The sequence below is a fragment of the Urocitellus parryii genome, chromosome 1 (assembly GCF_045843805.1).
Source record: "Urocitellus parryii isolate mUroPar1 chromosome 1, mUroPar1.hap1, whole genome shotgun sequence".
Taxonomy (NCBI): domain Eukaryota; kingdom Metazoa; phylum Chordata; class Mammalia; order Rodentia; family Sciuridae; genus Urocitellus; species Urocitellus parryii.
In genome coordinates, this window is record NC_135531.1 from 166510230 (window position 1) to 166533370 (window position 23141).

General features: G+C 54.9%; 1 protein-coding gene across 5 annotated transcripts; it reads right to left on the reverse strand.

Annotated features, from left to right (window-relative positions):
* Positions 1–242: 242 nt before the first annotated feature.
* On the reverse strand, positions 243–21929 carry Nlrp3 (NLR family pyrin domain containing 3). Of its 5 annotated transcripts, none has more exons than XM_026382128.1 (9): positions 21657–21929; positions 18232–18355; positions 15650–17417; positions 13143–13313; positions 10326–10496; positions 9122–9292; positions 3998–4168; positions 3381–3551; positions 243–442 (listed from the first exon to the last, which is right to left on the reverse strand). In XM_026382128.1, exons 1-9 carry the CDS (start codon positions 21927–21929, stop codon positions 343–345), a joined length of 3120 nt encoding a protein of 1039 aa, XP_026237913.1. In that variant the 3' UTR covers positions 243–342. The 5 variants fall into 5 exon arrangements, with proteins under 5 accessions (XP_026237913.1, XP_026237912.1, XP_026237916.1 ...); XM_026382127.1 differs by having other exon boundaries at positions 18232–18345; positions 21653–21929; XM_026382131.1 differs by lacking the exon at positions 13143–13313.
* Positions 21930–23141: the final 1212 nt, after the last annotated feature.

The following is a 23141-nucleotide window of genomic DNA, read 5'->3' on the forward strand; positions in this document are numbered from 1 at the left end:
ACTTAGTAGGGGGATGGAGACTTTGGCAAAAGTAAACAGAATGAGAAGGGAAGATGGGGAGGGGACACTTGGGGGCAGGAAGAGGAAAAGGAAGAGAACGTGTTTACTGAATGAGGTGACTCTGTGAGTCCATCAGGAACATCTGCAACTGTGGTGGTGCTGAGAACCGCACTGTCCAGGAGAATGAATGGCCTCGGTTCCCTCCATGAGGGCGCTTTTGGTCACCCTGACTGTGACACTGATCATGTGGAGGTGACTCTGGGCGCAGGAGGGCTCACCTCACCTGTGACAGCTGGGTGGTGGAACCAAAGAATCCAGTGTCTGGCAGGCCTGTGTCCACCCCTACCATGAAGGCTCAAAGATGATGGTCAACTCTGGCCTTTCTTCCTGGAGCATTTCTAATGCACATTTTGTCTCATAATTGAAATACATCTCACACAACCTGTAAAGGCAAACAGAAACTATTAGGTTGTACTCAGAACACTCAGTTTTTAGCCTTAAGATTCTCATCTCCCAGCCAGTCATACACCTGTGATCTCAGCAACTCAGGAGGCCGAGCCAGGAGGATACCAAGTTCTGGGACAGACTGGGTCACTTGGGAAGACCCTGTCTCAGAATAAAAAAATAAAAAGGACTAGGGGTGCAGCTCAGGGGTAGAGCACCTTGGGGTCCACCCCCAGTGCTGGAGAAAAACTCATCTCCTCAAACCTTGAACCCTACATGCCTCTATGCTATGAGTGCAGAGCTGGCTTCTGAAGTGTTTGTTTCTGAGAAGTGTCTCCCTGTGTTGCTCAGGCTGGCCTCAAACTCCTGGACTCGAGGATCCTGCGGCCTCAGCCTCCTGAGTAGCTGGAGTAACCAGTACAGACTGCTCTATTCTGAACCTTCATGTTTGGCCTCTTCAAACACAGGTGAAGGTGAAGAAGACTGCATGATGACCATGTGTCCACTGCCAGGTCTAGCAGGTCACCTCTCGGCTGCCCACTCCTATGTCAACAGGTTGTGTTAGACACTGCGTTTCATGTGTCTGTAGGCACTTCACTGTGGCCTGAAGGAAGAAGGCCTTAATAAACACAACCACACAGAAACCCTTGCAGCCAGTTTGGGCTTACACCTGTCCCTCTGCATCACCAGCATCCTGTCTGGGCTCAGATCTTCTCAGTGGTCTTGTGTTTTCCACAGCACTCACTTAATCGGGATCCCTACATCTGCCCTGCAGTTCAAGGACACCACAGAGGTGTCTCTGATGTGAGCACCTCCCAGTATTTCATAGCTTCTCTTGGAACCATCTGTCCCCACCTCATTCCAGCAGGCTCTGGTTGGTGGTGTCACACACTAAGCATCTGCCTTCAAACCCGTGAAGCCCTAACCCCCCAAGGCAAGTTGGGGTTTTGGGAGGTGGTTAGAGACAGATGAAGTCACAAATGGGGCCCTCACAATGGTCGATGGCCTTGCAGGACAGACTCCAGGGCATCTATCCCAACTCCTCTCTCCCGCTCACCACCCGCCAACCGCCGTAAGCACATCATAAAAAGGAAGCTATCTGCAAATAAGGGAAAAGCCCCACCAGCTTCGGAACTAGCCAGACCTTGATCTGGGACTTTCCAGCTTCCAGACTGTGAGAAACAAGCTCCCGCTGTTATGCCACCCGCCTGGTTTTGTTATGGAGGCTGGGGCTGAGGGAGACAGGCTCCTAGCATCTGTGAATTCCCCAGGCTGTTCTGAGCCTGTCCCCAGGCCAGGTCATGAATGTCCTTCAGGGCTACATCAGTGACACACAAATAACAATGTCCCCAGCTTCATCCTGAGCAGTTCTGCCCTCCGTCCCTACACCTGTATTTCCTGGGAACGTGGAGAAGTGTCCCACTGCATCCCCACGAGGGTGCAGCGCTGATCAGCCATTGTTGATTCCAACCTGCACCCTGGCGGGCTCAGCCTGGGAACAAGCAGTGGACAGGAGTCCCTGGACTCGGAATATGTGTTGTGGGGAAAAGACATAGAGAATGAACCAGCAAGAAAATGACACAGCACGGAAGGGGTGCGCCACTGTGGAGGAGAATGGGCAGCTGGCTGCTTTCAGTACAAAGCCTCGTGTAGATCAGGTAGGGGTGTGTGGGAGCAAGCAAGTGGGAACTGGAAGAGACAGAACTCCAGGCACAGGGACAGCACCAGCAAAGGTCCAGAGATGGCTGTGCTCTGGCAAACCCGAAAGGAGACCACCGCAATGGAAGCAGTATGAGCATCAGAGGCAGCTGCCGCTGGCAGAAGGGGCTCAGAGCCACCAAGAGTTTGCAGTCCACCTCCCCACTGTGAATGTGACAGGAAGTCACTAGAGCACCTGGCAAGAGTGAGAAGAACTGTCTCACATCCAGCAGCTCACTGTGTGTGCTACCCAAGGAGCAGTGCAGACATGGCATTTCAGAATGCATCCTACAACCTAGACCAGAGGTGACAGTGACCAGACAGTGACATGAAACCACCAAGAGGAGGCCAGGGAGTGGATATCCCATGGAAGCAGATCTCACAGGACAAGCTGATTGGATAGATGCAGGTTTAAGAAAGAAGAGCTGTTAAGGTCAGCACCAGACTACTCTGGACTGAGCTGTTAGGAGTAAGTTCGGTCTTGACTGCAACTGGGACGGAGCTGGTCAAAGACAGAGAGGAGGAGCAGGAGTTTGGATTTGGATGGGGGAGTTGAGGAGCACATTAAACCTCCAAGAGGAGGGATCAGAGAAGCATTCAGACATGGAATTCACAGAGGTAGCCTGAGGGCACAGCACATCCTTGGTGAAGCCAGAGACTGGACATTCAAATCAGGGAGAAAGTGTGAGCAACAAAAGTTAGCCCCGGGATCAAGACTTGACAATCCAACACGTACCAGACAGGAGGGTGAGGGGAGCCAGGAGAGCAGAGAGAGACCCAAGGACAGAATGCGGACCCCCAACGGCTGTGGCTCTAAGAATCTGGGAGACGCTCTACAACCTCCGGCCACAGAGCTGATGCCCACCACTGAGGCACAGCGGAAGTCCGCGGGTCGAGGTCCCTCCTGCTGAGTGTCGTGGAATTTCTCCCCTTTTTCATTTAGAAATCCTCAGAGCCAGGACAGCAGCCCACTATGCTAGGACACTTGCCATCAGAGACCCTCCTGGTTCTGCAGAGCACCGTCGGCCACTGTCACCAGACTGGCTTCCCCCAGGACGCTGGGTGGAAAGCCTTCTCGCACCGACTGTACCTGGGTGCTCTGAATCTCTGGATGCTGTTGACTTGGCAGCCCAATTCCTGTGTACCCCAGTAAAGGCATGGGGCCAGGCCCAACCTAACCCTGAGAGCCAGTGCCTCTGGAGAGTGGGGTTTGGGTGGTTCCTCTGCAGAGCACTTACTGTAGGCTCCGGAGGAAACAGCCCTGCTGCTTCAGGACCTCACAGAGCATCATGACCCCCAGGTCGCCAAGGTCATTGTTACCCAGGCTCAGCTTCTGCAGGCTTCGGTTGGAGGTCAGGATCCTGGAAAGATGCCAGCAGCAGTGTGAGGTGAGGCTGCAGTTGTCCAGTCTGCAAGAAGGAGTGATTCAAGGACACGCCCAGGTCATCCCCCCAGGGACCCAAGGTCGGAGCCTGCCCCGTTAGAGACCCAGAAAACTCCCAGGGCTAACTAGTGTGGTGCAGCCATATGTGCCAAAGGTCATCTTCCTGTCTTCTTTAAAGGGGAGGTCAGTGCCCACCAATTAGTAAGGGAAGTTTCTTAAGCTGTCATGCCCAGAGGCTGTGTCTGCCCCAGATTTCCATAAACTGCAAGCACCACTGTGTCCCTGCCTGCCAGCTGCACAGAAGACTGTGGTGCAAGGAGCTTGACTTGGCTTTACACCATCTTGAAAACACCTGCTGTCCTGAGACTCTGTCATAGCCACATCTGTGACTCCTGGCCTCTCAGATTCAATGCCTCAGGCCCTTCCCACCAGGGACCACCCCCACACCACCTGAGGGAGCAGAGGACTCACTCCAACAACTGCAGCCTGCAGCTGGGAAGCAGGAGCCCCTCACAGAGGACCTTGACGCCAGCGTCCCCAAGAGCATTGCCACGCAGGTACAGGTGTGTGAGGCTCCGGTTTGTTCTGAGCACGGAGGACAGAGCTGAGCAGCAAGAGGATGTGAGGCCAGAGTTCACCAACCTGCAGAAAGAGCAGAGTGAGCCCTCAGCGGGTGCCGATCCCAGATATCCCAGCAGCCGTCTGAGCAGCTGTGCCCTTCACCTTGAGGGTAGTCTGAGGGGCATCCCACAGGCAGGCAGCTCTCCACAGATGCTCTGCAGGGAGGGAGAGGAAAAGTGAAGGATCCCAGATCCCCCCACACTGCACTTCCTTGCAGATTCCTCCTGCCTCAGGCGCCCAGCAGCACTCCAACCAGGAAAACACTCCAGCAGCTCCTGATGACAGCCCCAACACCGCGAGGCCTGCCTGAGTGACTCTGGTGCAGCCATAACGGCTCCACACCTTTTGCAGATAGAAAGCCGAGTCTCAGGGAATCGTGTGCCTCTCTCCAAGGGCAGACGCTGGTCTCTCACCTAGTAATTCAACATGACCAACATGGCAAGGTGGTAGAGACAGGGCGAGGTCCCTGACAGCCCTCGGTGCCAAGCTCAGGTTAAGGACTTCCCAGTCCTCTTGGACATCCCTATCTGTCACCCCTGCTGTCCATTCCCTCTTCCTCCTGCCCAGGAAAGGGATTCTCAGAGCGTAAATCTTGGTTTGCATTAGAAGGGGTGAGGAGTTTAATGTTCTCCCTTTTGGGTCAAGTTGAGCTGTCACCCAACAAGACGGTGAGGGCTCTGAGACAGACAGCTGTGTCCTTCCTGCTCAGGAGCTCATGAAGGCACACGGGCAGCACACAAAGACCACTCCGTCTGCAGTGAATGGCCATGAACAAGAACGTCTCATGCGGTAATAGTGCCCCTGACCAGAGCTCTCAGCAAGGGCACATTTTAAGCCCTTTGGTCTCTAAAATCATGCACAACAGAAACAGAAGGAGTCGTTCCAATAGTGTGCGTGAACACATGACCAGGAAGACAAGAAGTCCTGTCACCATCTCATCTCTGTTTCACTAGTCAAGGGAGAACTGGAGTGAGAAAAACAAGGACATGGGATGGAGGGGAAGTGATGCCCAGACCAGCAGACTGACAGGCGCTGAGTGGCCTACTCCCTCCTCCAGGAAGGACCCCCATCAGGTCCTCGATGACCTCACACAGAAGGGACACGAGGCTCACTAGCAGAGATGGGCAGTGCCAGAGGAGGGGAAGGGGCCCTACCCAGGAAGGGCAGCAGTGAGCAAGCAGCAGGAAGTCTGTGGAGACACTGGCATTCAGGGCTGGGCGTGGCCAGGGATCCAGTACTGCAGCTGGAAGGACACCGGAAGCTGGCAGGTAGGTGTGCACGGCGACAGGTTTGCACAGTCAAACAACAAATCCCCTGACTAGAGGGCACAGCAACGGGGCGTCTCGGTCTCCCCACATCCAGCTCACCCTGTGTCCACTGAGCACAGAATCCTTGCCAGGCACTGCAGGGGGGTTAGTCTGTTGGGCCTCAACTCACAAGAGCATCTCACAACGAAGACTGAAGAGCTAACACTGGTGGAGTATTTGTTAGGTACCTCACTGTGGGGTGATGACGCTGAATGGAATTATCCTATTGAATTATTAAAACTCAACATGATGTTTCTCTTATCCCTACACTTACCATGGGGGAAAAAAATGAGGATCAGAGTAATTGCTTAAGAATAAGTGGGGGACTTGGGTTGTGGCCCAGTGGTAGAGCACTTGCCTAGCATGTCTGAGTCCCTGGGTTGGATCCTCAGCACCACATAAAAACAAATAAGTAAAATAAAGGCATTGTGCCCATTTACAACTAAATTTTTTTTTCAAATAAAGTATAAGTGGGGCCTTCACAGCTGAGAATAAAGAGGAGAAGGGACAACCATGTCACCTAAGAAGAGACCAGAGGAGCAGGAGAGTGAGCCCAGGCCAGCTCCAGCACTAACACCAGCTCAGTGTCGCCGGGAGGGGACAGAAATGGGGCTGGGGCTGGTCCAGAGGCTCATGTTTAGTGACCAAGCATGCAACCTCATCCTACTTTCACAAAACCTTTTTGAGGATTCTGAGGAAGGGCTCCATACTGTCATTTTTGCAGGCTATCAAGTTTCCTTGGTGTGACGTTAAGGAAACCAAAAATAAGAAGAAGAAATAAAAGGACGGAACTGAAAGTAAAGGCAGCTTAGAGCTTCCCGGTGTTCACTGGCTGGCAGGTCCCAGAAGAGTCCCCATCCAGTGGGAGCAGTTCAAAGAGGGAGAGGTCCATTTTGATGATTAATCACGTTGGCAAATACTCTCTGCGTTATGCTTATGTGACACTGGGGAGGTGAGGGACAGGGGACACAACATGTAAGCTACAGATTAAGGCCTGAAGTTCAAGAGGAGAAAATCTGGCTATACCTAATAAAACACAGGTGTCTGGAAGTCCCAACTCCCTGAGTCCACCTAAGGAATCCACCTCTAGAGACTTACATGTGTATGACCCGGGTGTGGAGGCACACACCTGCGATCCCAGCATCAGGGGAGGCTGAGGCAGGAGGACAGCAACTTTGAGGCCAGCCTCAGTAATTTAGCAAGGCCCTGAGCAACTTAGTCAGCTGGGTACAGAGGTCAGGGTCGTGGGGGCCTCTCCTCTGTAGGCCTTGCCCAGAGTGCTAGTCCCTGTTCTTCTCACAGCTCATGCCACACCTGATCCAGCACCTGCTCTGATGTGGCTTGTGCAGGAAGTCTTCACAGAAGGTGGGCAGAGAAGCACCCCCATGAGGCCACTTTTGTTTGCCTCTTATCTGTATCTGTCATCCTCTCCCTTTGAGGATGTTTTCGAAGACAGACATTATTTACTTGTAAAATAAAGGGGCCAAATCACACCTTGAACAACCAAGAGCAGCAGAGCACAGTGCTGAAGCTCTGCGTGCAGCTGTCCTCCAGAAAGGAGAGCTCTGGGGTGGGCAGGCAAGGGAGGGCCAGGCCTCCTGATGCAGACTGTGGTTGACTGCACTGACGGAGTGCTCCTCAAAAACCCTTCTTACTATATGTTGCCCTGAATGCTGATCTGGCCAACTTTATGTCAGTAAAATGTGAACAAAGATGCCTACTGTTTGCTTGTCTTTACACAACATACCAACAGAATCAAGGTTCAGCTGGGTGCAGTGGCACATGCCTGTAATCCCAGAAGCTCAGGAGGTTGAGGCAGGAGGATCGCAAGTCCAAAGCCAGCCTCAGCAACAAACAGTGAGGCACTAAGCAGCTCATTGAGACCCAGTCTCTAAATAAAATACAAAATAGGGCTGGGATGTGGATCAGTGGTCCAGGGCCCCTGAGTCAATCCCCAGTTCCCGCCGCCAAAAAAAAAATGATTCAAACAGGCCTAGATGATGGGTCAAAAGAAAGGTCCATGTGAGCCCACTGCAGGTTGAGAGCTGGATGCAGAGGCCCCCGTAGAGCCCCACAGCAACACTCCACCAGGCAGCAAGGGCACAGGAAATGATGCCAGTGTGTGTGTGTGCGGGGAGCTTCACCACCTCTCCCCAGCATCCTCAGGCACAGGCTGTGCCCAGAGCCTCACTGCCTCCTCTACCTGGCCTTGGTGGTGCACACACCTGTAGCCCCAGAGACCAAGGAGGTTGAGGCAGGAGGATTGCGAGTTCAAGGACAGCCTCAGCAATTTAGAAAGGCCCCAAGCAACTCAATGAGACCCTGTTTCAAGAAATTTTTAAAATATTTAATCAAAATTAATTTTTAAAAAATTTAAAATAATTTAAAAATTAATTGTAGCTCCATGGTAAAGCATCCCTGGTGTCAATCTCCAATGGCCCAAAGAAAAGAAAATGTTGGTGACTCCTATAACTACTTTGTGTCATTTTTATGAGCCCAACTGAGAAAACCATGCAGGGATGCATGATCGGTATTCTGTATTCTTATTTACTGCAGAAATCCAGTCTCGAAAGCCTGACATGGCTGCCAAAAACCCAAGGCAAGCAGGGAGTCGGCCAGCAAAAGCATAGCTCATGGAAGGAAGGAGGCCCCCAACTTCCTGTCTGAGGTGCCTTTCTAAGGACCCTCAGCAGGGCTGGGGATGTGGCTCAAGCGGTAGTGCCCTCGCCTGGCATGCGTGCGGCCCGGGTTCGATCCTCAGCACCACATACAAACAACGATGTTGTGTCCGCCGATAACTAAAAAATAAATATTAAAAAAAAAAAAATTCTCTCCCTCTAAGGACCCTCAGCAAGCCAGCCCCCCTGGGAGAGCGACTGGGTGGGTAAAGATGCTGAGCTGTGTCCCAGGTGGGGATTTAGCAATGTCGTGCAAGATAAGACGAGGGTGACAGCCACCCAGGGGCAGGACTACAGTTGCTTCTCAGAGCCCTGGGAAGGAGGACAGGAACCAGAACAGGGAACCAGAGGAAGTGCTGCATGGGGAGACACGCTTTGTGCTGAGGCCACACTGCTGCGATCACTTGCATGCCTACAGGTGTCCACACCTAGAACAAGTGAACTCGGGCCAACTCTAGAGCTTCCTCATTCAGTGGGAATTGGGCTGCACCTTCTCTAAAGTCTCTTCTAACTTTATGAATGCCAATAACCACAAATTAGCAAATACTGGCCTCATTAGCAGCAACCCGGCTAACCCTCGGTATCCTCTGGGGGGCTGGCTCCGCCCCGCCCCGTGGCATCGGAGTCAGTAGGTGCTCACGTGCCCGCAGAGTAGTGCAGAATGTGCTTATAGCCAGCACACCCTCTTGGACTCCCCTCGAAGTTACTTACCATCCCTGATGGAATGCACACGATGCAGCTGTGACACTGCACTGTTTAGGGGACGATGACAAGGGAAACCTGTGTTTATGTTCAGTACAGACCTATTTTTTCAGATAGGTTTGGTCTGCGGCTGGTTAAGTCCATGATTGGTGGACTGTGGAGTGGACAGGAAGGGCGACCCCTGCCGGAACACTCTGCCACGGCTGCTTGGTTCTCTTCCCTAAGCCCAGCGGCCTCCCTCTCTGGGGTCACCACCACGTTCTGCATGGGGCTGGAGGCAGCCTTACCCCAGCTTCTGCAGGCTGCACTGTGGATGTCCGACGGCCTCACAGAGAGTCCCGACTCCTGAGTCGCCCAGGGCGTTCTCTCCAATGTAGAGTCTAGTCAAGGAGCGACTGGCGCTCAGCGCGGCCGCGAGGTCCTGGCAGCATGCTGAGGTGAGGCAGCAACTGACCAACCTTTCACGGAGAGGAGAAAGTCTGTGGCTCTCCAGCTGGCCCCTCCAGGGGGAGCACCTGACCGCCCGCGTGCCCCACCCTCCGAGGGAGCCTGACCTCCCCCTGTGGTAAAAAGCAAGCCCTTCCAAGCCCATCCAGCACTGGCCCCTGGGCTGATGCCAAGGTGGCAAAGTAAGATAAAGCCGACCACTTTGCCATTCTAGCTGCACGAGTCAATGGCATACGCCCGTGCACAGTCTCCTGCAGCCACGGCCACCCATGCCTGGAGCTCTTTCCATAGACTGAACCGTAGCTGGGCACCTTCACATCCCTCTCCTGGCCTCCCCACCTTGTTAACTCTCCCAGGTTTCCTGTGGGGTGGTGCAGTGCGGCCCTGCGCCTGGCTTAGCTCAGCCTGCACATGGGCCCGAAGGCCGGTGGCCCCTTCCACCAGGGGACACCTGCGGTGGGTCACTCCCAGCTGCCTGCTGCGTTTCTTTGTGGGCCTGTGCCTGAGCCTCTGAGTAGAGCTGCTGGCTCAAGGGGTCATTCTGTTTGGGGAACTGCCACACAGCTTCCCAAGGGGGCTGTGCCACCTTGCCCCCCACCAGTGCCCCAGGCTCACTTCACCCCTCCACAACACTGGAGTGCTGGCTTGCTTTCCTTTGTCCCCACGTCTCCATCATGAACTGGCCCCACCCTCCCGAGTGCTCCCTTCTCCAGAATGCAAGTCTCCCTCCAGTGTCAGGAAGCGTCACACTTTGGCATGGGTTTTCTATCTATCTGAGAGCTCCCCATGAAGTCCCACACTCTTCCCGCACACCCACCGTGGCCTTAAGGGCCTTGGCTGGCCCCACCATTTCTTCATGCCCCACCAGGGCTTCCACCGGCTCGCCCAAGCCCCGACTGGGTGGTTGACAGCACCCACAGAAGACACCTGGGTCCTCCGAGCAGCCCGGCCGCTCTCACTGTGAAGCACCAGCTCCCGTGGCTCACTGCCCAGGAGCTGCCAGGCACCCCCACAGGCAGAGCTGCCCAGCACGCCCAGACCCACCAGAGTTTCTGCAGACAGCAGAGTATGTGCTTCAGGCCCACACACAGAAGCCGGATCCCAAAGTCTCCCAGGGCGTTGTCACTCAAGTCCAGCTCCACCAGCTTCTGATTGCTGCTCAGCACCAAGGAGATGTCGAAGCAGCACAGATGGGAAAGGCCACAGCGCCCCAGCCTACAGCAAGACGGAGGCAAGAGGTGTCATGATGTGGCTCCGGTCACGGTGGGCTCTGGGCTGTCCCCAAGGCCTGTGTGCAGTAGGCATGGCCATCTGCCCCCAGTGCGACCAAGAGGCGGTGGAGCCTTTGGGGTGGAGCCTGGGGAAGGAGAGAGGTCACTGGGGACAGGCCCTGGAAAGGGACACGGGGACCCTGGCCCCACTCCTGTATCTCCTCAGGTCCCAGCCACCGTGGTGAATGGACTCCACACATGCCCCACCTGAGTGGCTGTCCCACCCCAGGCCCAGAGCAGCAGCACCAGACCGAGAAACCTCTGGAAGTAGAGCCAAAACAAACCTCCTCCTCTGCTTCCCTCGGGCTCCTGTCACATGGTCAGAGGGCAGGCTAACGGTCCCTTCCTGGCTGTCCACCCAGTGTGCACTTGCTGTGTGCACCAGCAGGCCCTGGGTTCTCCAGTGCGAGGGGAATGTGCCAGGCCCTCGTGGGAATGCCATCCACCCAGAGCTCCTAAATCCAGCCCTGGCACCAGGAGGCCAACTCTACAGGGTGGGTGTTGGGCATCTGGCCATGGAGAGGCAGCACCGGGTCCAGCTCGGCACCACGTCCCCACAGCGGTGCCCCAGCAGTGGCCTCGCTGTCTTTGCCAGCTTTTCTCCCCTGTTCTCGTGACGATTTAATCACAGTGCTCCGTTTACCCGGAGGAGAGACACTAAAGCAGAAGGCCTGGTTCTCAATGGCCTCCAGGTGTTTGGAGGTGACCCATCCCCCACGGCTCACATGTCAGGGGCTTGGGCTTAGCATGGTGATATCAGGAGGTCGTGGGACCTTCAAGAGGTTGGGCCGAGTGCAGGTGATGAGGTCACCAGGGTGCTGGCCTCCAAAGAGACCAGCATCATCTTCCTGGTACCCCAGTTAGTCCTCACAAGAGGGTGTCGTAAATGAGTGAGCCCAACCCCTCCCGACTCTCCAGCTTCCAAACTCACCATGCTCTCTCCCTCTGGTACACACTCCCATCATGATGCCATCCACCAAGAGACCCTCCCCAAGACTGGCACCAGGCTGTTTGGGCTTTTAGTCTCCAAATCTGTGAGCCAAATAAGCTGCTTTTCTTTCTAAAATACCCAGCCTCAAGTATTTTGTTGCAGCAACAGAAAACTTTTACCACTGTACACACACATACACACTTCACCACTGCCATCTCCCCCAACAACAACAACAATTTGTCCCTGTGTGGGAGCAGGAACACCTGGGGCACCTTCCTTTCTGTCCCCATCTTTATATCAACTGCAAGCACACAGACAGCTGAGTCTCTCCTTATCCACAAGCATCTCCTTATCCCTGTCTGTGTCTCACCCCCTAGAATCATGTGGGGAACCCAGAGGAGAAGCAAGGAGAGGGCCTTGGGGCGAAGCTCAAGAACCAAGGGTGCATGGTCAACAACCAGAACCCTGGGGAAAGAGGAGGCTTCTAATTTATGAAAAGAGTTGCAAGAGATTCAGGCATGGGAAGACACAGCCAAGGTAGGACTTGTGAACAATCCCGTCTCCTGCATGCAGAACAGATGGGTGGGGGCATGAGCAGATGGAGAGACCAAACAGCCTACAGGCTCTCTGTAGATGTATGTCCAGGTGTTGCAAAGAGAGCAGCAAGACTGACCCAGAGGACCAAGAGACCACTGTAATAACCAGCAGGCATACAGGGTTGCTGGAGCAGGGCTGGTGAGAACCAGGAAAGGGGACAGTGGCTGTACAGTAGGTGAAATGGATGAGGCCAGGGTCGGGTGGGTGTGATGAGCATGAGAGGTGGCCGCAGGAGCTGGGCACAGTGGCCCAGACCTGCAGTCCCTGCCACACGGGAGGTTGAGGTGGGAAGGTCTCCAGGGGCTCAAGACCAGCCTGGGAAACACTTTTTACCCACCCCACCCCCCAAAAAAGAAGAAGCAGCAGGCCTCCCTGTGGACATGCAGCTTTTCATGTAGCGCAGGGGCACGTGCTGACCTGGAGCTGCAGAGGGCAGGGAACCCAGCTGCACTCAGACATGTGAATCTGACTCAGCTCTGGCGGACAGTGGGACTTCCTAGCAAAGCCACAGGAGAGTCCCCAGGACATTTCAGTCTATGCAGAACATCCTGGTGGTATAACTCAGCTAACCGTGACCATGCGTAATGAAACTCCGGCTCTCCTCCATGAACCTGGCCATGAGGACACGGGAGAGAGTAAAAGTCATGGCCTTTTTATTTGCCACCAAGAACTCACTTTCTTCTCAGTTCCTCCCCAGTCCTCCCCCATCCAAAACTTCCCCAGCTGTCCTTCTGGCCACTTGCAATGGACAGGAGGACCACAGAATAGACGTGCATTTGGAAGGGGGTCTTCCAACCAGTGGTAAGTGGAAGGAGGTCATTGGTATGGACCTCTAACTGGTGTCCTGTCAGGGAGAGGCCACAGACCCAACAGAGAGAGTGTGAAGACAAGGACAAAACAGCGACCTCCGCGCCCAGGCGAGAGGCCTCAGGAAAAGCCATCCTGCTGACCCTCGGCCTGGCTGGGAGATAAAGTCGGGGCTGTGGACTTTTCCAGGCAGCTGAGAACAGCCCCAGCGTCCCTGCAGGCCTGCCCCTCCCGCGAGGAGCAAGGGGCACTCACCACAGCCTCTGGATGTTGCAGCCCGGTTGCTGGAGAGCCTCGCAGAGCACCCTCGTGCCTGGGTCCCCCAGGGTGTTGTCACTGAGGTCCAGCTCAGTCAGGCACTGATTGCTGCTCAGCACTGAGAAGAGGCCCCGGCAAAAGCTGGACGTGAGAGAGCAGCTCACCAGCCTAGAAGTCAGAAGGGAGAGGGAGAGAAGGAAGACTGGTTTCTAAAGTCAGGAGCAGAACCAGAGATGCCTGGCTGGTTCATAGGAGGCCCCAGGGCTGGGAAGGCCCAGAAGGCTCAGGAGGAATGCAGAGGGCGGGACGCTGGGAAGACCTCTGCCACCGAGAATGGACCCCCGGCGCCCTCCAGCTGCCCACAGCCTGCCTGCCCTGGGCAAGTCTTCCACAGCAAGGGACAGCCTCGCTCGGGCATCTGCCCATCTGCATCCAATAGGAGACACTGGGCGGCTTGTCAACAACAGAAATGGGCTTGCTGCCGATGCTCTGGACGTCCAAGAGCAAGGGCGGCACGCTTGGTGCCGACGAGGGTCCGTTTCCTGGTCCATAGATGGTGCCTTCAGTCACACAGAAGGGACTTCAGAAGTGAAATGACCCAAGGACCTCCGGGTAGGACAGGGCGACTGGCTTCAGCTCCCTGGCCATCCCCCAAGGGGTGATTTGGGTGACATCCTAATGCCAAAGCACATGGGAGAATCTAAGAGTCAACGTCCCAGGAAGGGACAGCAGTGTTTGCTAGCAGGGATGGGGACAGGGGAAAGGGCTGGCCTGTGAAAGGAGGCGAAGCTTCAGCAAGTGGGGAAGGGATGAGCTTCGGTTGCCTGCGGCACGGCCTGAGGACCACAGTCGATAACAAATTTTTGTGTATGTTGAAATCAATAAAATGGACTTTAGCACTCTCACCACCAAATATGTGTGCACTGGTGAATTATGGGTATGCCAATCAACGCCGTCAAAACATCAGGGAGGGCCTGGGGCAGCTCAGTGTCCGAGCATATGCTTAGCGTGAGCAAGGACCTGGGTTTGATCCCCAGCACACCAAACAAGCCATCCGCCTGTCTGTGTGTCTGTCCCTATCAGTCACTTATCTATTTATCATCTATGTCTCTCCATTATTTGCCAGTTTAAAATAAATCTAAAGCCAAGGCAGAGCCTCAAAGGAGGCCCTGCCCTCCCTGCCCTGCCTCCATGACTCACCCTAGGGCTGTCCACGCAGGCATGCCACCCTGCTCGCTTTTGTTACTTCTCAAACCACTCCCTCTGGCATTTTGCCAGGCACCATCCAGACTTGTTTACGAACTCTAACATTCCCCTGGCAAAATACCAGGTGTTATTTTGACTTGTTTACAGACCTTAACACCACCCGGCGATCACCTGTGCTCTTTCTGCACATGGAGACTGTACTCTCTCAGTCCCTGCCAGTCCCTGCCCCCCCCCCCACCACACAGGATCAAGCCTCCAAGGCAGCCTGGCTTCCCTGCCTCCACTGACACTGACCTCCCTCCACCACTCTAGGTTCCCCTGTCCTCTGAGTTACTAGTTTGTTTTAGGGGGCTTGGTCTTGGAGATTGAACTCGGGTCACTTTGCCACTGAGCTACATTCCAGCCCTTTTCTTTTCTTTTTAGTGCTTGGGATGGAACCCAGGGCCTTGTGCATGTGAGGCAAGCGCTCTACCAACTGAGCTATGTCCCCAGCCCTTCATTTTTATTTGGAAACAGGGTCTTACTGAGTCACTGAGGCCCCAGGTCCCTGGGGCCACAGGTGTGCAGCACCTTGCCCTGCTCCTCTGTGTTCCTGGACTCCAACTCTCAGGGTTGTTCTGCCCCTCAGGCACTGACCACCTGCCATGAATGCTGTACTTTGGATGTGTGCCCAAAGCGTGTGCCGGACAGAGGAGCCTGGTAGGAATGCTCTGGTCACAGGGGCTCCATCCTCACATAGACTACCACCATTACAGAAGGAAGGGGGCTGAGGTCCCACTTCTTGCACCCTCATGTGCACACACCCTCTCTTGCTCTTCCACCTTCCCCCAAGGGATGATGTAGCACAAAAGTCCTCTCCAGGGGTAGGCCCATAGGTCTAGGACTTCCCAGTCTCCAGAACTGTAATTAATAAACCTTTGTTCTTTGCAAATGTCCCAGCCTCAGGCATTCTAATATAGCAGCACAAACATAGACGAAGACAATGCACCAAGTAGATTATCAGCAATTGAAGTTTATAAACACTTCCATGCAATTCTGTACCCACCCAATACTTCATGCTGAACTGGCATGTTCCCAAACACTTGTTTCTTGTTTTATGGGTTTTCTTTGTCATTGGTTTTATCCACCAACCAAAAGTCAATCTCTGATAACGAAGGGGTCTGACAGAAATGAGCATCGGTGACATCATTATATGGCACTTGCAGGATAGTTTAAAAGAGAGGAGAGGAAGAAGGACCATGAAAAGGAGCCAGAAAGCAGAGGCACATTCTGCCTCCTGTTGGAACCTGTCTCCTTACCTGTGAGAATAAGCAGCATGAGGATCCAGGAGAGCTCGCTGGCTGGTGGGGAGATGTCTGCTCTCCTCCTCCTCTTCCTCCTCCTCCTTGGGCAAGTTGTGCAGAAACCCCAGGGAGAGTTTCTCCACACAACGACAGTTCTTGATACAGAAGGAAGAAACCACATGGTCCATTCTGGTGGAGAGGTTGATCTCCATTTTGGGGAAATGGTCCAGGGCCCGCTGCACGAAGTCCTCCTCCTGCATCTCGTACAGGCAGTAGAATAGTTCCAGCTGGCTGGGCTGCACCTGCAGCTTCTTGGCCTTGGCTTTGGCTTCAATCCATTTCAGCAGCTCCACCCTGACTTGCTGAGAGATCTTGCAGCTCAGTTTTTTCTCCAAGTACGAGGCCCTCTCCTGGTTCACAAGGCCAAAGAGGAAGCGCACCACGAAGATCAGGTATCCCTTCTCAAACTTGCCGTAGTTCTCCAGCAGCACCCTGACATCTCGGTCTGGAAGCTCCAGACGCCGAGTGGGCACACCCCTCTCCCTGCCCGCCTCCTCCGCCTCCTCCTCCTCCTCCTCCAGCAGGTAGTACATGGCCGCAAAGAACTCCTGGAAGGTCATATGGATGAAGCTGTAGAGCTTCTCGCAGTCCACCTCCTTCTGGAACAGATTCATCCTCAGGAAGGCCGACACGTCCACCTCCTGCAGGCCGTGGTCCCTCAGGTCACACTCCTCAAAGAGGATCTTCTGGTTCCAGATTCCGTCCGCAGCCAGAGAGCAGAGGCTCCGCAGGTGGGGGGAGAGGTGCTGCTCCTGGCCGCCCCCGCGGGAGTGCAGCAGGCTGGAGAGGAAGAAGACATACACGGCTGTCGTGGTCTTGGACGTCTGAGCCAGGCCCTTCCCACTCTCCATCTGCTGCTTCAGCCCTGTGCACACGATCCAGCAGACCAGCGGGATGAAGCACATGGTGAACAGGATCTCATTCTCCTGGATCAGCCTGAAGGCCTCACTGGCTTGCGCCTCGGTGGAAAAGTACTTGAAGAAATACTCCTTCCTCCTGGTCTCGGAGAAACCCAGGATCTCCACATGCCGAGGGTGGTCCAGCAGGTGCTGCAGTTTCTCCAGGGCCACGGGCCTTGTTGTGATCAGCAGAGAGGCCTCAGGCAGCAGCTTCTTCCTGATGAGGCTGCTCAGGAGGACATCCCCTGGCTCGGCCTTCTGCCAGTCGGTGCAGACCACGCCTAAGTGCTCGTCAAAGGCTCCCTGCAGCTCGTCAAAGCCATCCATGAGGAAGAGAACCCTGGATGGCTTGCGCATGATCTTGTGCACAGGTGGGTTTGGGTCAGGGCAGCAGCTGACGATCAGGTCCCCCAGGCTCCTCGGGGTCACCAGGCTCACCTCGCGACAGTGAATGTAGAACAGATAGTCAAACTTGTCCTGGAAGAGCTTTCCGGATGCCCAGTCCAACATAATCTTTCTGGCCAGGATCGTTTTCCCGATGCCGGCAGCTCCCTGGAATACCACCGTGTGCACAGGCTCTGAATGCTGGTCGTTGGGCTCGAATAGCTGCTCCAGCCTGATAGGGCTCATGGGCCTGTCCCACGTCTTGGTCCCGCCGATGGCCAGCAGCTCCTGCTCCCGCTCCTGCTGGCTCGGGTACTCCTTGACCAGCCGCAGCCGCGTGTAGCGCCTGTTGAGGTCCACGCTCTCGCCCAGGCGCGCGTTCCTGTCCTCGATGCAGTGGAACCTGCTCCTCACATGTCTCCGGTACTCCTTGCAGTAATCTAGGCAGAGACAGAAAGTCATCAGGCCCTGGAGAGACAGAAAGTCAGGCCGCAGACAGAGCCGCGCGGCTGTGCGCCCTGCAGGGGGCGCTGAGGCTGCGGCAGGGGGGGGGGGGCAGGGAGCATGGGCCACTAGCAGGAGGCAGTGTGCCTCCCACGTGTGTGTGGAACCCAGGTAGGAGCACACGTGCTACTGTATTTCAGATGTGTCTAGATGCAAATCCACGTCTGCATTCCTTAAAACAACAAGAAAAAAATGGGCCTATGATCAAGAGGGAGTGGCAATGGGGACAGAGACAGAGGAGATTCATTTCTCCGGGGCCTGCTGGGAAGGGTCCCAGAAGCATTACACTCTCACAAGCGCAACTGAGCAGAGGTCCAAGCTGTGCGTGCAGCCACCAGACAGAAAGCACTTCCTTTTCTAATCTTACTCCCTCCCTACATCCTTAGACCTTGAACCCCTCAGCACCTCCCTGGGCTCTGGGACCATGAGGAGCCAGGCAAGCCCGGATCTGCTTCCTTGACTGATAGTGGATTTCCTAAGACAGGTCTTGCATCCCAAGGAGTAGAGGAGGAGTGCACTGGACACACCTGTAATCCCAGCTACTCCAGAGGCCGAGGCAGGAGGATCAGCTTCAGCAACTTGGAAAGAAAAGGACTGGGGATGTGGCTCAAGGGAGAGCACCTCTGGATTCAATCTCCAGAGCCAAAAAGCAGAACAAAACAAGGAGCAGGAGCAAACAGGACCGTGACTGGCCAGCTGTGCAGCCCCTGACCCAGGTCGGAAACCCAGTGGAAGGCCACCATGGCTTACCATGCTTCTTTTTACAAGCTGAGATTCTGGAAAGACAGGTCAGCAAACTCTTCCACTCCTCTTCGATGCTGTCTTCCTGGCACACCACAGTGGGACCGGAAACATGAGCATTATCTGAACACCAGAGGAAGAAACCATGAAGTGTCAAAAGCCAGGCTTCAGGAAGCAGCTGAGAGCAGCTCAACAGTGGCCAAGGTCAGGGTCGCCCCAGATGTCCCCCAGACTGAAGCCAGGCTTGGGGTTGCAGTCTCTGGGTGCTCAGCCACAAGTCGAGGTGGGAGCCTCCTGCACTCCTTTGAAATGGGACTGCACCCACCTGCCAGCCTGGGGCCCCACACTGCCTCCACCCTCAGAGTGTCCTCCTCAGAGCACCCTCCCAGGCCCAGGGATGCACCAGCCAAGGCACCAGCCAGGCCAGTCTCCACCTGTCCAACAGGGAGGCCAGCCCAGGGCCTCAAGATCTGCAGCAGGGACTAGCCTTCCCTGCCTGCCATGGCCTGTGCCCACCTCACCCACACCCTGTGCTCTCACATCTAGACTTCTGGGTCTTCCAGGACAAGAAGGACCCATTGGGTTCCGTTCTAATGTAGTCATTTAGAGCCTGGCTGACCTTAGATTCACCCAGGGAGCTTTATAATGCTGACTCCAGGGATCCCACAGCGATGGCTATCTGTGTGAGGTGAGGCCCAGCTGCCCTCCTATATTCAAAGCTCCAATATGCACCCACAGAGGTCTGAACAGTCACTGGTGACATCCCCAAGTAGCTACTCATGGAGAAATAGAGGCCTGGTAAGACAAAGGTCGGCCTAGGAGAACTACCTAGGACAGCAGCAGGTGGGCAGGACCTGAGAGGAAAATGGAAGACTCCAGAGCCTGTGTGCTCATTGAGAAAGCAAACGCTATTGGCAAGGTCACCAAAGCCACATTTAACTCATCCCAGGTCCACCCACCCTAATCTTACCCAAGTTTTGACCTGGCCCAAAGACTCCAAACTAGGATTCTAACTTTTCCACTCAGAATCCTGACGTGGAAGCCAGCGTGGCAGGGTAGCTAAGAACTAGACTTTGAGCCGGGTACAGTGGTGCACACCTGCAATCCCAACAGCTCAGGAAGCTGAGGCAAGAGGATCACAAGTTCAAAGCCAGCCTCAGCAACAGTGAGGCACTAAGCAGCTCAGTGAGACCCTGTCTCTAAATAAAATACAAAATAGGGCTGGGGATGTGGCTCAGTGGTCAAGTGCCTCTGGGTTCAATCCCTGGTACCCACCCCCTGCAAAAATAAATAAATAAACAAAACTAGACTTTGGTCAAACACCCCTGCCTTTCTACCTGGCTGCAGCTCTGGCCAGAAGGAGCCTGGGGCAAGCAGAAGGTTGGGGTTCAGCTCTCTCACTAGGAAGCAGGGAAACTCCACAAATCACCCCATCTGGAACCATCCACAGAGTCAACGGAGCTGCCTCCTGGGAACTCCAGAGCAGCTTCATCCTTCAGTGTGGCTCCAGGGGTGTGTCAGCATTATAAAGCTCCCTGGGTGACTCTTAGGTCAGAACTGTGTGGTCATGGATCTGTCTGCAGGGTCACCCTGTGCACCTCCTCCCTACCTCCCTTCTCTCCCCACTCTGCCCCTGCGGTGGCCACTTGGCTGCGCAGCTCCTTATCTGCTGAGTGCCCCCCTCCCTCCTTTCACTGCCACAGCTTGAAGTCATCCTCTGACTTTCTAGGTCACTGGCCCTCCTGCCGCACACCAGGCTGGGAGGAAGCATCTCCCCCAGTGTGTACACAGGGGTTGAGGACGGTTCTGCCACTGCTTCCGTTCCCCAGGTAGCAGCCATAGGAAAGGCTTTCCCCACAAATGACATCATTCTGTGAGGACAGAGTTCCCCCTGGGCTGTCAGGTGGGCTTTGGCTTGTGGACCCTGTGAGTGACACTGAACCAAGCACACTCCTGCTGGACTTGAGGAGCAGGGTGCAGGCCCCGGGCCCAGCAGGCAGAGGCCAGGAGGTGGCCAGGGGAGCAGCTTCCTGGGCTGGGTAACTCTGCATTGGCTCTTTAAGGAGTCAGGAAAAGCAAACTGCTTCCTGATCTTCTCAGAGCTCTTCCAGGAGGGAAGAACGAGGGAAAAGCCAAAAAATTTCTTTAGAACACTAACTTCTGGGTATCGAAGGATGCCAACAGGAAAAGGCAAAACCCAAAGGGTGGGGAGAGGCACGGCAAGTCATTCATCTAACAGGGCAAAGTCAGCATGTGGAAAGCGCCCTTGTGAGTTAACAGGGAAACCCAGCAACAGAAAAGGACGTGAGTAGGACTTTCTCCAAAGAAGCAATGCACATGGTCAACTAGCCCCTAGGAAGGTGCTCAGCACCTGCACCCCAGGGAGGCACTGACAACTGCAGACAGGGTCGGGCACCGCTCAGTGGGCAGCCCATGTCCAGCACATGCAGATGCCCAGGGTTTGATCCCCAGCAGGCAGAAAAACAAAAAAAGAAAAAAACTGCAATGAGGTGCCAGCTCATGCTTCTTTGGCTGATTACTGCTTTGAAAATGGAAAATAATGGATATGGAGAAATCAGGACTCTCATGTCCCGTTGGTGGGAATATAAAATTGCATCTGGTATAAAGAGCTGTGCTGGGGCTCTCCAAAACAAGCACTGGATGACCACAGGGTCCCTAAGTCTGCTTCCAGGCATACGCCCAAAAGAGTTCCTACGGGGCTCTGGAAGAGGGCTTTGTGCACCAAAGTTCACATCACTGATGACAAGGAGGAAGTAGCACGAGTGTCCAGGGACAGCTGGGTGTGTGGGTGAGATGTGGTCTGTACAGGAGACTCGGACGCCCTTCAGTCTCTAAGGTGAAGGTGTGCCAGGCGCAGTGGTGCACACCTGTAACCCCAGAGGCATGGAAACTGAGGCAGGAGGATCGTGAGTTCAAAGGCAGGCTTAGCAACTTAGCAAGGCCCTAAGCAACTTAGCAAGACCCTGTCTCAAAATAAAACATTTTTTAAAGGGCTGGGGATGTAGCCCAATGGTTAAATGCCCTGGATTCAATTCCTGGAGATTATATATATATATGGAAAGGAGGAACCTACAGCATGGGTGAGCCTGGAGGGCAGGCTAAGTGAAATAAATCAGTCACAAAAAAGACACCGCCACCTGAGCCCACTGTAGAGGAACCCAGGCAGCAAAACTCTGGAGACAGAAGGCAGGGCGCTTCCAAATGCTGGATGGCATGAGGAGGGTCTGTTGTGCAAGTGAGCAGTTCTGAAGGTGAGTTGCTCAACAGCACAAGTGTCCTCACCACTGGACTTCAAGAGAGAAAGAGGCAGAGCTGGGCCGGGCATACTCCACCAGTACTGAAGAAGAGCGTTCCTCAGGTATAACTGATTAGGACTAATAAAGAAAGAAGAAGAGCCTCGCCCACTCACCCGCCTCTGGCTGCTCCCTCCTAGCTTTCTCATAAAGGTCTCTCCTATTGATGGCAGAGAAAATCCACACGGCCATGGCCCAGGCCTTCTCCTCCCCATTGAAGTCGATCATGAGTGTGGCCAGATCCAAGTGGTCAGCCCTCTCTGTGTGGCCCCGTGGGAGTGGGGTGCAGCCCTTCTGTGGAGGGTAATCCTCCAGGTGCATCTTGAACTTCTTCAGGTCTGAGTCCTCCAGGTCCTCCAGGTAGCGGGCCAGCCGGCAGCGCACACTTGCCATCTTGAGGAGCAGCCTGGAGCAGGGTCCAGGGGCTCAGGTCCTCCCTGGGGTGGCAGGAGCAGAACAGCAGTGGGTAAGAAGCCCGTGTAGGAACACTATCACCAAAGGCTCAGGGAACACTGTGAAGTAGAAAAGGCCCAGGGAACCCACAGGTATGCAGGACTCAGAGTACTCAGGGGAATAAAAGTATCACTGGACTCAGTGAAGCACCACCTCCCATCTTGAAAAGTGGGCCCCATGCTTACCAGAAAGCTCTCCTGCTGGCCTGAGCCATGGGAGGGAAGCCTCCTGTGGGGTAGAAACATGCATGCCCGTAAGCAGGAGCACACCACGGTGCCTGGCAGACTCGCACTGCCTGAGGCACCAGACAGAACAGAGAAAGAGCCCTGCCCTGGCTGTGGCCCTGGGCAGAATGGCCCTCTGCTTCTCGGCTTGAGATTCCGCCTTTAGGAACTGAGGATGAAGGCTGGGTTTCTCCCCTATCCTGACCTGAGGAAGATGCAGGCCAGGGCCCAGCAGCAGTCTAAGGTACACAGGAGGAGCTCAGGCAGCTCCAAAGGAGGGCAGGTCTCCAGCTGTCCTCTTCAGCCCGCTGGCGGACAGGAACAGAAATTCCAGGGGACCAGAGTATGTGTGGAAAGTGACAATGTGTCCCCTCCACGTCTCCTTCAAGTTCCCAGTATGATCGCTATCACCCATGTCGCCAGGCTCCCGTTGGCCAGCTGTGTGGCCCTAGAGTTTATTCCTTCTCTGATCTCCACGGAGCCCATGAGATGTGCACTTTCCCATGGCCGGCACATGGCTGCAGAGGCCTAGGCTCAGTGCCTGCCCAGCAGTTCACAGGCCGGAAGGAACAGAGCCAGGTTTAAATCAGAGGCACATGTGGGATCATGTCCCCCAGCAGGTATGAGGCAGAAAGCCAAGGCACTCAGAGACTCAGGGGAGAGCAGTGCCCTTTCCCTGGGTGGAGGGGAGAGCAGCACTCCTCCCTGGGTGGAAAGGAGAGCAGTGCCCCTTCCCTGGGTGGAGGGGAGACCAGCGCCCCTTCCCTGGATGGAGGGAAGAGCAGCACCCCTTCCTGGGTGGAGGGGAGAGCAGCGCACCTTGCCTGGGTGGAGGGGAGAGCAGCACCCCTCCCTGGGTGGAAGGGAGAGCAACGCCCCTCCCTGACAATGGTAGCTGTTTCCCTAACTGGATCTCAGGCTCCACCCA